The 13,733-nt window shown below is 32.1% G+C and overlaps 2 protein-coding genes across 3 annotated transcripts in view; both read right to left on the bottom strand.

Moving 5' to 3' along the window:
- Positions 1-4,753: 4,753 nt before the first annotated feature.
- LOC109538322 (C-type lectin 37Db-like) lies at positions 4,754-9,081 on the bottom strand. 2 transcript variants are annotated; one of them, XM_048663915.1, is made up of 4 exons: positions 7,953-9,081; positions 5,948-7,778; positions 5,210-5,368; positions 4,754-5,062 (listed from the first exon to the last, which is right to left on the bottom strand). In XM_048663915.1, the coding sequence occupies exons 2-4, from the start codon at positions 6,027-6,029 to the stop codon at positions 4,815-4,817; spliced, it is 489 nt and encodes a 162-aa protein (XP_048519872.1). In that variant the 5' UTR covers positions 6,030-7,778; positions 7,953-9,081; the 3' UTR covers positions 4,754-4,814. The 2 variants fall into 2 exon arrangements, with proteins under 2 accessions (XP_048519872.1, XP_048519873.1); XM_048663916.1 differs by lacking the exons at positions 4,754-5,062; positions 5,210-5,368 and having other exon boundaries at positions 7,271-7,778; positions 7,953-8,111; positions 8,625-9,081.
- Positions 9,082-11,190: 2,109 nt separating this feature from the next.
- Positions 11,191-13,733, bottom strand: part of LOC125503482 (perlucin-like) — a gene marked incomplete in the record, with an annotated part of 2,876 nt that continues 333 nt past the window's right edge. The window contains 2 exon segments of the mRNA XM_048663917.1: positions 11,191-11,520; positions 13,317-13,478. Of these exon segments, the coding sequence (XP_048519874.1) occupies positions 11,279-11,520; positions 13,317-13,478 (404 nt within the window).

Below are 13,733 nucleotides of genomic sequence, written 5' to 3'. Positions count from 1 at the left end.
GAAATAGGAGCACTATTTATCAATCTGTAATAAAGGACGTGAGGAAATTCTGTCTTTTTTAAAGACAAAAATTTTTGAGGCGAAATACCCAAAAAGAAATTTGTAAAAAATGAATCCGCCTCAACATATAGAACTTATCTATATCGTTTTTTGTTGTGAAAATGGGAGGAAATGAGAAATCCTAAGATTTTTACTTGATTCTTGATTGCGAAAAGTAGCATTTTTCTTCGCGGGATGTTATTTAATAGCAGGCTTTCCAGTTTCTCTTCCTGCTTAAGTTATTCAGATGAAGCTCGCAAATTACTCAGTTCACCATTTCCCTAAAGTTTTGCAAGTTTCAATTTGAACTTTTGTTAATAGAAATTCAAAGGTTATATAATTACCAAAAAGTTAAGCAAGATTTCCCTAGCTTTCATAAATATTTTCAATTTATTTCGGTAAATTAGGCTCTTAGAATGCTAATTGGGCCGCCATTCTTTCCGAAGGGCTCAGGCCCTTTTATTGTCGTTCCCCCCGAAATCGTCCCAACGTTTATTAAGGTAAAGTTTAATTGTCCAATGAGGCAAAAAACAGCGCAAAATTCGAGATTCGCGACGCCCTTTAATGTTTGACAGAGGAAAAGGATTTTCGTTCGGGTTTTTAAAATAGGCGACTACAACCGATTCGGCCTGGAGGATGAAGGTAATTGGTTTTATGTTTCGTGAGGTGCTTAATTTAAATGGGCAAAACAGTAAGCGGAAACTTCCTCGAGGCGCGAGGTAACTGTTGAAGCATATTGATTTTTGTCCGGGATTTGCCTTTGATCTTTGGCTGAACATCGATACAATGCTTCGAGACGATACCTTCGAGAGCATCACACTGTTTCGTGGACGCGGAAACAACCAAAAACATGTTTTTTGGTAAATAAAATGTTACAAAATAACTACTCTGTGTTAAATGTTAAAATATTAATTAATTTCTTTGTTTATTCAAATAATCAAGCACCAAGGCCGAAAAAAATATAATGGCTACAAATTATATTATAAACTACTTACATATTAACTATAAAATAGTACAAAGCAGGACATTAAGCAAATGTGAGCCTATGGAATGATTCGCTTTCGGGGCTGAATATTCGATTTAAAATGGACTTTGTATGTAAAAAACTTCTAAGTTACTTTGTTCCTTGTGTTGGTACATATTAGTAGCGCAACTCGTTTTTACACTTTTCAGTAATTATTTGAGGCAGATTTGTTTGCACATCATTAAAATCTCCACAGAAATTGGTATATTTCCAAATTTCCATTTTCATTTACAATTCATGTGGCGGTTTTAATTGTAAAAAAGTCTCAAAAATGTAAATACTTCTGCTGCATATACGGATGTTAGACTCACAACATACCAAATGAAAGAAAGCGAATTAAATTTGCGATTGTACTAAACTAAAATGCGATTATCTCCAATTACTATTTGCTACATTTTGCAAATCTTAATACAGAACACACTTCTTCACCTACAAAGTTTTGCCAAAAAATCGAGTTACTTTAAAAAGAAACATAAAAATTACATCATTTTAAGAAACGCGCTGTGTTTCCTGCAAGTAAACTTTGTCTATAAAAATGTAATAAGTTTCCGAGTAAATACGAAAAGTTTTTTTATTGCACAGACGGAAAAATCCCATTCAACAACAAAACGAATATTTCTCACCTGAACAGCCGAAAGCTTTAATTAATTCAGACACTTTTCGCTTGTTTCAAACCCTTTAATTAGCGAGGAAAGAAAACAAATTCGCAAATCATTTGCGTAGGAAATCCGAATGAATTTCAGGCGCTTAAGGCCGGTGTGGATTAAAGTAGGCAGTAAGAACATAATTCCAAATAATGGTCCCCAACTGAAGGGGTTTCCAACGTTAATATGCGGATCAGCGCCACATTTATTTATCAAACTTTCTATCCCTATATACATAAAACACCATATAAAATAAAATAAAACGGAAAATGTGGATTGCTTTCAAAATTAACGTCCTTGTATAAATCCTAGCACTGGAATATAAAATGTAGCTTTTTAAACTTTTATGACACATTGGGTTCTAAAATTCCAATGCCAATAGAATCAATTTTTAATAAAATATGGAAAATCTAAAATTATATCATGTTTAATATACTGATTCGGCATTTAGATGTTCTGAATATTCAAATAATTAATCAGGCAATTTTTAACTTTTACCGCTTTTGAGAAGAGTTGTTATATAAGCCGCTATATGTTTGTTTAATCAAATACCTAATAATTTCGATCATTAAGGTATTGATATAAAAGTTAGTTGTTCTATAATAAAACAATTCTTACTTAAATTCTCTTCACCCGTTCTTTTCACATACAGAATACTCTGAAATATGTAGCTTAAGTCAGTTGCGAAAATGTGCGAAAATATTATAACAGTATAAATTTGATTGCACGAAACCCATAATGTCACGAATACCGAGTTTAAAACAACCCGATAGCCACTTTATAAACACTATCAAACTTATTCCACATTGTTCAATGCAATAAACAAGGAATAATTAAAGCACTTACAGTTCGTATTTAGTGCGTATCCGATTTTCTTTATTTGTTCCCGTATTGTATTCAAATTCAGATTATATAGCAGATCACAATAACAGTCACAACTCTTGATTATAGATATTCGTTCTGCTGGGATATTTTGAATAAAAGTTTCTCTTTCTTAAATTTCTTTACTAAAATTTCCAAAACGTGGGTGTTTTAAAAATAAGTCATTACATAATTTTTGCTGTTTTTTCCTTGAACACTCCAAAAGAAACAATGGCAAACATTTCAGATAAAATTACTTGTCGTTTCACCCTGTGGTATCTAAAATTTTAATTTCTTTCTTGTGTTTAATATAATGTACCTTTTTATGTTTTCGTCATTTCGTTTAGTGTTGGATTTTTTATAGGGTTTCTTTAGTAAAATTATTTGGGACATAGCTTAAGTACAACAAAGTTACTTAAGTACGCACACTGCTTTTAAGATTTGTAATTTAATTTAAGGCAAATGTTACTTCATTTAATTAAATACATTTATTATTACTCATCCGGTCTAATAACAGCTTCCACGGCTTGTAAAGTAATTTTTCAAAAGTTTTTGTTAACTTTGAAATAAATATAGGGGGTGTTAATTTGAAAACTTTCTACCTTATTATTACATTATTACTTCTTATTCTACCTTATATTTTTAGCCTCCTTGTTTCTACCCCCTAGGACGGGTAGTCACCCTTAAAGTCTTAAATGGGAAAGGGGGTCAAGTTGCTACTTGACACTAACAACGTTTTAAAGGGCGTTCCATTCAAAACATTAGTTATTGCTTTGTTGCTTTTCGTAGAAATACAAATGATTAGAAGAGTATGTTACACTGTTAAAATCGTTGGATAACCGGAAGAAAATGTAGTTCAAACATTGATTTCTTATTTTTGATTTTGACCTTATTTCTCATTTATTGATTATTTTACATCGACAAAAATTACTTTTTATTTGCGGAAGAGAAATTTTTACAATAAAACCTATGTCATCTACTTGCACACTATCTTAAAAGTTGTTTAAGTGTTGCCAATTTTCCTGTAAACAATAATAAGGTCTGTTTTTTCGCTCTCCGTTAACATTTCGGAAAACTTCCTTTCTTTTCTGCATAGAATTAAAAGTACGGCATTCCATTAAAAAAAGGCAAGTTCGGTCTGCCACTTGCATTTGAGACACCCTGTATCAATTAGTATTATCTTAAAATATACTAGACGTTAATATCTACAACTTTTGTATTTAACATTTTTCTCTAAATTTCAAATTAGATGAAAAACGGGGTGGCCAAAGTTCAATCAATAACTGTATTTATTCATTGCAAAATAAGCAAATAATTTGAATGTGAAGTTTTGATAATCATTTAGGAAAATATAACTTGTTTGTTAGTTTTTGGGCCCTTGGAGAGTTTTTGCTAATATGTTAATGTCTACTAAGAACAGTTTTCATGCAGTATGCTTATTTAGCGCAACTGTCTGGCTTAAAACTGTAAAACGTCGTAACTGGAAAAACCACACAACAAATAAAAGTCGGTAATTGTCGTGATGTATTAACCAGTTTATTGCAAATATAATTTAAAAAAATATATTTTAACTAATATGATATATAATTTAATTTAACAATGAAAAATTTTAGTTAATACCTACATCACCCACTAAAAATCTTATTAATATACAATATATATCTTATCATAATAGAAGGTTTTTCTCAAAATTTCCAGTGTAAAAGATTTGGTCTATCAAGTTCCCGGTTATATACGGTCGTTTTATGGACTTTTTACGTGTTTCATAATCACCCATGTAGGGTATTATTCTGCACAAGATGGATAATGGAAACTGGCGATAGGTCAGGTCTAGAATTTAAAGCTATATTACTTCCTGTGCTAAGATCGGAGTTGGAAAGGAGCCAAGATAAACAAAACACGTTTTCTTGCCGTCAAAACCCGCCGAAAACAATGTGAAATATTTGCCACCGGACAGTAAATAATCACAGCTGGAATGTTATAAAAACTGGATAATATTTACTAATTATTATACCCATTCGATAATTTTATGATATATCTTCCGCGGAAGGTATTTCTAAAGCATTAAATCTTGCATTCTTAAAATAGTTAACTAATGAGCTAGACTGCATGCTTTCTTGCTCAATGTTAGACAGCACACCCAAATTACCAGCAGCAGTATACAAACAAAAATAATTAAACAATATAATTGAAAAGCTGGTATATTCCACATATTTACTATAAATTGTGCTTTCATTCTGTAGTACCTATTTTTGACAAAGAACATTGCGTACTTGACAGACATAACCAGCTTTTTTACTACAAGCTATATCATTCCATTTACTAGTCTTTTTCGAATAGTTCACAAATTCGATACATCCTTCCGCCCCTTTAAGATTGTTTGGTTCCCCATGTGCAAAATTATTGTACACCAGTGGTTCGCCATCAGTGAACCATACAAAGGAATTTCTTCCGAAGCGCCTCCCAGCAGTCCAATATCTATTATGAGAATCCCCTGCACCAAGAATTTCTATGTATAACTCAGAGGAAGGAAGCAGTCTATTAACGATTATCAAACAATACAAATTCGGCTTATGGGATTATTCGAATGAATTGTTTTTATTTTGAAATTATTGTCTTACACACTATATAGGTAACTAACCTGGACTGCCATAGAAAGACAGAGCTTTAGCTAAAGCATCTTGTTCTTCAGCGCTTTTTATCGAGACTAAGTTCATTCCGTTTTGTTGGCATAGCACATAAGCTTCTGACCATGTAACCGGTAGTGTAGTTACAACATAGTTAGAGTCTGAAAATGCCACTGCCGAAATATATTAGTAAATTAGTTGCTAACATTTTTGTACAATTTAACAATTTTACATTTTACAATTAATAAGCGATTTATCGTATTCTATGCGGAGAACAAATATATTACTACCATATTTATAGTATGAACTTGTCATTGTGAACAAGATGTTAACATAATTGTCTTAGTTCAATTTGCAATATAAAAGCAAAATAATGAACGTTCCACGAATTTGGAAAGTAATGCAAATATTTTTTAGTGTGCCTAACTACTGAGATATTAGTAAGGATCTTATTATTCGGATCCCATAAAAATAGTATATTTCAGTATTTTATATGCTTCGTATATATAACGATAACACCATATCTACATTTCGAGTTCAATAAATCATCCTTTGTTTCCAAAGTTATTTTTAAACTATAAAGTTTCATAGTATCTTGAACAATTTGTTTCGTTCATTTTGTTTATTTTTGGACGTTGTCTTACATTTTCAAACCGAGAAGGTAATATAAAATTCAAATATACATATTTTAGTAAAAAAAGTAAAGCTACTTTAGCCGCTTTTAGCAGCTTCTTAAGTGTGCTGTTACTCACCTGGCATTGTAGCAAGTGCAGAAATATATTTGATGCTAGAAATTAATAATAATAAAGAATCAAATGCTTTAGTCGAATACATGATTGTGAACTGAAACTAATCCAGCTTAGAATTAACAAATATATACCGGCCTAAAGGTCAAAAGGTCTTTTAAAATAAACCTATCTCACAATAAATAATACATCAACTAAGATTTAAGAGCCATTTAATAATGATAATGGTGATGTAAACGTACATATAATCTGAGAAGTTTCAGGGTCTAATTAACAAATGAGCAAAATTTGTAGAAACTTTGCATCGTTTTATTTGTCTCCCCCCAGAAACTTTATCTGAAGCCCTAATAAAGACTAGACACCATCTCCAACAGAAATCAAATTTTCTCCATAAATTATATTGCGGCAGTTTGAAAACTGATTTGCTATAAAATAATGCGATAATCCAGAAAATAAATGGAAAATTCAAATTCTAATTAAATCTATTTAGGCAATTATCCAAGTTAGCAAAAAAATATTATATTATATAAAATCACTCAGTATATAATAGCTCACTTTTAGACCTAGGTATACAGGGTGATTCACGGTCGATGACGTATAAGACCTTCGCATTATTGCTCACGCAAAAAAATATTTTTAAAACATTAAATCTTCTGGTATTATTAAAATAGTGAGTTAGTGAGCAAAACTGCATGCTTTCTGGCTCAATGTTAGGCAGCACACCGAAATTACTCGCAACACTAGACAAACTCAAACAAAATAATAATGAAAAAGTAAATGCAATATATTTGAAAAACGGGTGTACTGCACATAACCAAATATCCAATCTTACAAACCCGTTCAAACAACAAAACAACAACAATTTCAACTTCCCTAAGCCATTCAACCCCAACTTTCAATTCAGATCACCACTATTTCAACCAAGACAAAGCCAACTATTCAGAAACACATTCATGAATAATCCAAATCGCTTTGTATATCCGGAACAGCCCCAAGAAAATCATGGTAGACTTGACGAACCAATGGATACTTCCTCAGGTTTATCTAAATTCAAAAAACCAACTTTTACAGAATTACATCAACAAAACGTTGAAAGTAACGGAATGAATTTCCATGATCCTAATAATCAGTTTCCGACTAATGAATATCAAAGCTGATTTTAATGACCCTGAAACCTTCATTGACCCAGATGAAATAGAAGATTACTATGACCCATATTATGAAGAAAACAGAACTCCATAAATTATATTGCGGCAGTTCGAAAACTGAATTGCTATAAAATAATGCGATAATCCAGAAAATAAATGGAAAATTCAAACTCTAATTAAATCGATTTAGGCAATTATCCGTGTTAGCAAAAAAACATTATATTATATAAAATCACTCAGTATATAATAGCTCACTTTTAGACCTAGGTATACAGGGCGATTCACGGTCGATGGCGTATTAGACCTCCGCATTATTGCTCACGCCAAAAAATATTTTTAAAACATTAAATCTTGTTTTCTTAAAATAGTCAGCTAGTGAGCAAAACATATTTGAAAAACTGGTGTACTGCACATATACAGGTATAAATGGCCGATTCATAGCACTTATATTTAGCAAAGAACATTGCGTATTTGACAAATATAACCAACTTTATAACCACAAGGTATATCATTCCATCTATATTTATTTTTCGTCTTAAAATATTCCACACACTCTTCCATTCCTTTAAAATTGTCTGGTTGTCCATCTTCAAAGTTAGTGTAGACCATGGGTTGGCCATCAGTTAACCATACAAAGGAATTTGTACCGAAGCGCATGGCAGCTGTCCAATATCCTTTATTAACACCTTCTGCACCAAGAAATTTTATGTATAACTCAGACCATAGAACAAGGCTTATTGACTCAGACGATGAGAGCCGCCTATTACCGATTACAATACAATACAAATTCGGTTTATGGGAGCATTTGAATACATGTTTCTGTCATTGAAATTATTAGCTGACACATTATGCAGGTAACTAACCTATCGTGGGATAAGGAGCCAAAGCTTCAGCTACAGCATCATGTTCTTCAGCATTTTTTATCGAAACTAAGTCCATTCCGTTTTGTTTGCATAGCACAAAAGCTTCTTTCCATGTAACAGCTTGTTTGCTTACAACATAGTTAGAGTATGCAGGACGCACTGTCAAATTATATTGGTAAATTAGTACCTAACATTTTTTAGAAAATGTATTTGGAATGGTAAGGCATTAAGCAACTTCTCCTAGTCTATGCGAGAGCAAATCTTTACTTACCATATTTAAAGTAGTTCAATTTGCAATTTAAAATGAAAAGGATGAACGTTCGACTAATTTGGAAAGTAATGCTAATATTTTTTTAGTGTAGGATGTTAGTAAGGACATTATTTGTATCCTACAAAAATGCTTGATTGTATGTTCTCGATAACCCTGTATACTCCATATATGTTAATTGACAGCAAAATATACACTATATTTACATATCGAGATCATTAAACCATTCTTTGTTTGTTAAGCTATTTATAAACTACAGAGTGTCTTGGCTTCTTGAACAATTCATGTTTTGTTTGTTTGTTTATTTTTAACGTTTTTTTACATTTTGAAACCTAGAGAGTATCTAATATAAATATGGATCTAACACCACGTTTAGCAGCTTCTATCAATGTGATTGTACTCACCTGGCATTGTAGCAAGTGTAGCAATAGATTCGATGCTAGAAATGAATAATAATAAAGCAGGAAATGCATTAATCGAATGCATTATTGTGAACTGAAATTATTTGAGATTAGAATTAGCAGATATATACGGGCCTAAAGGTCAAAAAGTATTTGAAAATGAACGTATGTCTCAATAAAGCATGCTTGAACTAAACTTGTCATTAAAAATTAAATCGAAGATAGTGACGTAACCGTACAATGTGAGAATTTATAAGATTTGACCAATAACAATTACACAATCCTTAACATAATTGAATGGAGTTTCTTAAATTCTGGGCAACATGTGATTGTGATGGATCAATTTTTTTACCGGGTCGTAGAACCAAATCACATGGCATGTCTGATCAAAGTTAATAAAAACAGGGTGATCAAAATTGGCGTCATTCTCTGGAGGTGTTGTCTGGGGGTGTTTTAGGAGTACAGAAAAAATTGTAAAAAAATGTTATTAATAACTGAGAAATTTGCAAAAAACTATATTAGAAAGACGGCAACAATATTTCTTAAGGTAATCTGCCGAATTAATATTACGTAAATACCTACCGACAAGGAGATATTGTTCTTTATTATCTTCATAATCTCGAATTGATATGTATACAAATAAACATACATTTGAGGCTTTAACTCCAAATAAGTTAATGCCGGTCTATTCACCTTATAGTGCACTCTTCCCGAGCAGCTTCTCGTATTCGGTTAATTAACTTCTGCTCAGTTTGTACCAGTGCTCAGTAAACCATTGGTTTAATGTGTCCTTGTGTCCTGTGTATCTTACATACGTGGTCGGACTTTAGCCCTTTCTCAGTATTTATTTGGTGCATGGAAAACTGTTAGTTGATGGGCAATGCTTTCGAGTACCCTTGGAAGACTCTGCTGCACTTATCTCCAATACCTGTTCCTATGTGTCTAGAACCCGAACATCTATTGTCGTCCTGGAGTCAATATTCCAGTGTCTCTGGACCTTTTTTGGCGTAAGTTCTTACAGCTTCTGCTATGTTATTGTGGCATTTCCCCATAATTAATCGCAAATTCGATGTTGGTATACATTCTGTGAAAGGAGCTGCAAAGTAAGTCACAGTTTGACAAATTATTGTTCTTATTGACAAAGGCTCTCTACCTGTAACTATGCATTAATGACCAAAAACATCAAACATAATTTTTTAATATAAAACTTTTTTGTAATTTGAAAGAAAGACCGTAGTTTTTCTTTACATACGATTAAGTATTCCAATAGGCTACGAATCAAAGATGGGACCATTTAAAATAATACGTAATAACAAAGTTGACATTCGATTTTCAACTGTTAATATCTCTAGAAATGTTGGAAAAACAATCTCATTATTTCTCGTCTACTCTCCAAGTGAGTTCTTATTACCTCTTAAAAGGAATTACGCCAATTTTGAATCACCCTGTATATATTTGAAGAAACTGGTGTCTTTCATATATACATGAATAGATTGTTCTTCATAGCACTTAGCTATATTTAGCAAAGTAGGTTGCGTACTTAACCAGCTTCATAACTACAAAGGTATATCATTCCATTTATAAGTATTTTTCGAACCACAATCTTCTTTGTTTCCCAAATTGTCTGGTTGTTTATCTGCAAAATTAGTGAAGACCAGTGGTTGGCCACCAGTAAACCATACAAAGGAATTTGTACCGAAGTGCATGGCAGCAGTCCAATATCCTTTATTAACACCCTCTTCACCAAGAAAGTTTATGTATAACTCAGACGAAGAGAGCCGCCTATTACCGATTACAATACAATACAAATTCGGTTGATGGAAACAATCGAATGCATTGTTTTTATTATTAAAATTACTAGATTATACACTATGCAGGTAACTAACCTAACGTGGGATAAGGAGCCAAAGTAATATGCAATTCCACCATCACCTGAATCAGAAAACTATATGTAAAACGCAGACGAAGAAAAGCGGCATATTAACAATTACAAAACAATACAAATTAGAATTAAGGATATAGTTTATAGGATAGGTTATAGGAACAATCGAACGAATTGTTTTAGTTGTTGAAATTATTATTTTACACACTATGTAGGTAACTTTGCGTGGTAGAGGAACCCAAAGATTTGGTTACAACATCTTGTTCTTCAGCGTATTTATTGGCACCAAGTCCATGCCGTTTGTAGGACGAAAGCTTCTTTCCATGTAACCGGTACTTTGATTACAACATACTTAGCGGCTGAAGAAGCCGGAGGAAATATATTTGTAAATTAGTACCTAATAGGAGTGTGAGATTTGATTACTTTTGAATACTCGTACTTTTTGAATACCGGCTAGTTACTTTTGGATTCAATACTCGATACTTTGGATCAGTTATTGAAGTACTCAGTCTAGTCGTTAGTGTTACGAAAGTCGAGGACCGCTATTGGTATTTTATTAGTCCCTTCAGATTTGTTACGGACAGTTTAGTCATACAAACCATGTGACACCCGTAGGATATGAATATTATTAACGCACGCATGTGAATATTTGCACGACGAGGCGGTAGGCCGAAAAATAATGAAAAGTAAATGCCACATGTAATATTTGAGAATTTGATGGATTGCACATAATTAGAATACAAAGATTGAAGTTGTGCTTTCCTAGTCCCTACATTTAGTCACATTCATTTCGTACTTGACAAATATAACCAGCTTTATGACCACAATTTATATCATTCCATTTATAAGATTTCTCCAACGGCATAAAGAATTCCACACATTCTTCGTCATTTCCCGCATTGTCCGGTTGACCGTCTGCAAAGTTGGTGTAGATCAGTGGCTTGCCGCTATTAAACCATACAATGGAATTTCCAGTGAAGCGTCTAGCAGAAATCCAATATCCGTTTGCAACACCCTCTGAATCAAGAAATTGTATGAAGAACACAGACGAAGAATAGCAGTAAAGTGACGACGAAATACAGGCTGTCAAAACAACAGGAGAAGTTTCTACAAACAATTCTCAACAGACCTTTCATACCAATAAATGAGCTCGCTCTTAAAAGACGTCGCCGCAAATTGCTTTTTATTAAATAAGTGTTAAAGTGCTGCAAATATTAGTTAATGCCCGTTAAAATAGTATCGTTGAAACTAATTTTGATTTTTGAGTTCGGCAGGCTTTGCACATATAACACTCAAATTTTAATAACCGTCTATGGTAAAGACACAAAAGATATAATTTTGAATTTGAATCTGAAGTTAAAACTAAAAACAAAAATATTTTTCAGAAATCGCAACGAATAATTTTTTAAAGAAGGCGAGTGACTAGATTTAGCTTTTTGGAAATCGATAGTTTAACCGTTTAATATAAAACTTGATAAGTTGGTTCAACATGGTCTTCTTTTGTCTGATATATTCTTGCTCGGCCCTGATTGAGGATTGCATAATAATTTGCACAACATTTCCTCTCTGGTTTATACAGCAGAAGAAAAAATAAAATCTTCAAGTGTCCTCAGAGATAAAAATCCAATGAAAATAAGTCGTGAGAACGAGGGTCTAAGCCACCAGTCTTCCCTTGTTTGGATGTGTTTATTATTTAAAGTAACTAATTGGAACAAACAAAATCAAAAATAATCATAGTAGATTATTTTAGTATTACAAAAGTACTTTAAAGTATTTATATTTAATAAAAATCCATATTTACTGGCTCCTTTTGGAAAATTATATCTTGTTAGGAAGAGGCTGTATCATTTTTTAATATAATTGTGTTCTGTTATTTTGATACCGTGTATATTAATTGGAAACTATGTCCACATTTTCCGGGACGTCATCTATACAAAAGCTATTTGTAAGGATGTTATTGATACCATTCTGTGACAATTTTGATAAAAACATTAACATTTTGCCTGTAATAACCAAAATAATAATTCGGATTATTTAATCGAATTCAATGTAGTTGTGGCAATCCCAATTCGGATTCCATATCGGAACGACGCTGAAACTAGTTTTTATGAATAGTTATGGATATTTGAAACAAGTGTGCTCATTTTATTGGGATGAAAAATATAAACAATTTAAATAGGAATGTCGAATACAGACACTTTTGTTTAATCCATTTTTTTCCAACCGTAAGAATCTATATACTTTTTATTGTAATTCCAAGTTAATACTTACATAATATTTCCTTTTGATACCAAATTTTCACTAAACATTTCTATCCGCTATAATTTTTAAATCGAATTGTGTTTAATCACTAAAAATCGTGCCTCGTATTACATCTATCTTTGATACCAATAAGCGTCTTATATTGTTTTTTCGTCTACGCAAAAGTGAAAACTACTATCGTGTTGTACAATTCTAAATATGTTTAAAATTAATCGAAGTAAGTTATTTTTGTCTGTAATTCTGTATTTCTATGTATTTAATTCTATTTATTTCCATCACTAATTAAATCGTATTTTATCAGAAATACTCATATTACCTTTATGGACCAAAATTGAGAATAATTCCACAATTTAATCAATTCAAATGTGATCTTCAAACTTTGAAAAATGCTGCAAAAAAATTGCTAGAGAAACAGCATGTTAATGAAATCAGTATATGATCAATCCATATCAAATTTCCGAATAGCACATGCATATTCCTTCAATTTTTATTTCCAATAATACGTAAATGAACGTCATTTTATTATCGGTCTTATTCTGTACGTAACTTACTTTTCGTAGAATAATGAGACAAAGCCTGTGCTATTGCATCATGTTCTTCAGCGGTTTTTATTGAGACTAACTCCATTCCACTCTGTTTGCATAAGACAAACGCTTCCGTCCATGTAACTCGTACAGTACTTACAACATAGTTGGAGAATGAAGACCCCATTACTGAAATACATTAAATTAGTATTTTACATTTTTAATTCTAATTCAAAACATTAGACATTTTTTGGCAATAAACCACTTCTATTCTATAGGGAGAACATATTTATAAACTGATCACTACTGTCTGCGTTGAATTTGTCATTTAAAACTGAATCATTTATTGTATCAATTAACTACTGAGATATTAGTAAATTCATTATCATAAGTAATTTATAACAAATTTTATATAGTGATTTCTATACTTGCTGGAAGATTCTG

Source organism: Dendroctonus ponderosae, unplaced genomic scaffold, assembly GCF_020466585.1.
Source record: "Dendroctonus ponderosae isolate FM_Combo_2020 unplaced genomic scaffold, Dpon_F_20191213v2 Dpon_F_20191213_2, whole genome shotgun sequence".
In the NCBI taxonomy this organism is placed as follows: Eukaryota; Metazoa; Arthropoda; class Insecta; order Coleoptera; family Curculionidae; genus Dendroctonus; species Dendroctonus ponderosae.
The sequence above is the reverse complement of the archived record's forward strand: the minus strand, read 5'-3'. Positions and strand labels throughout refer to the sequence as shown.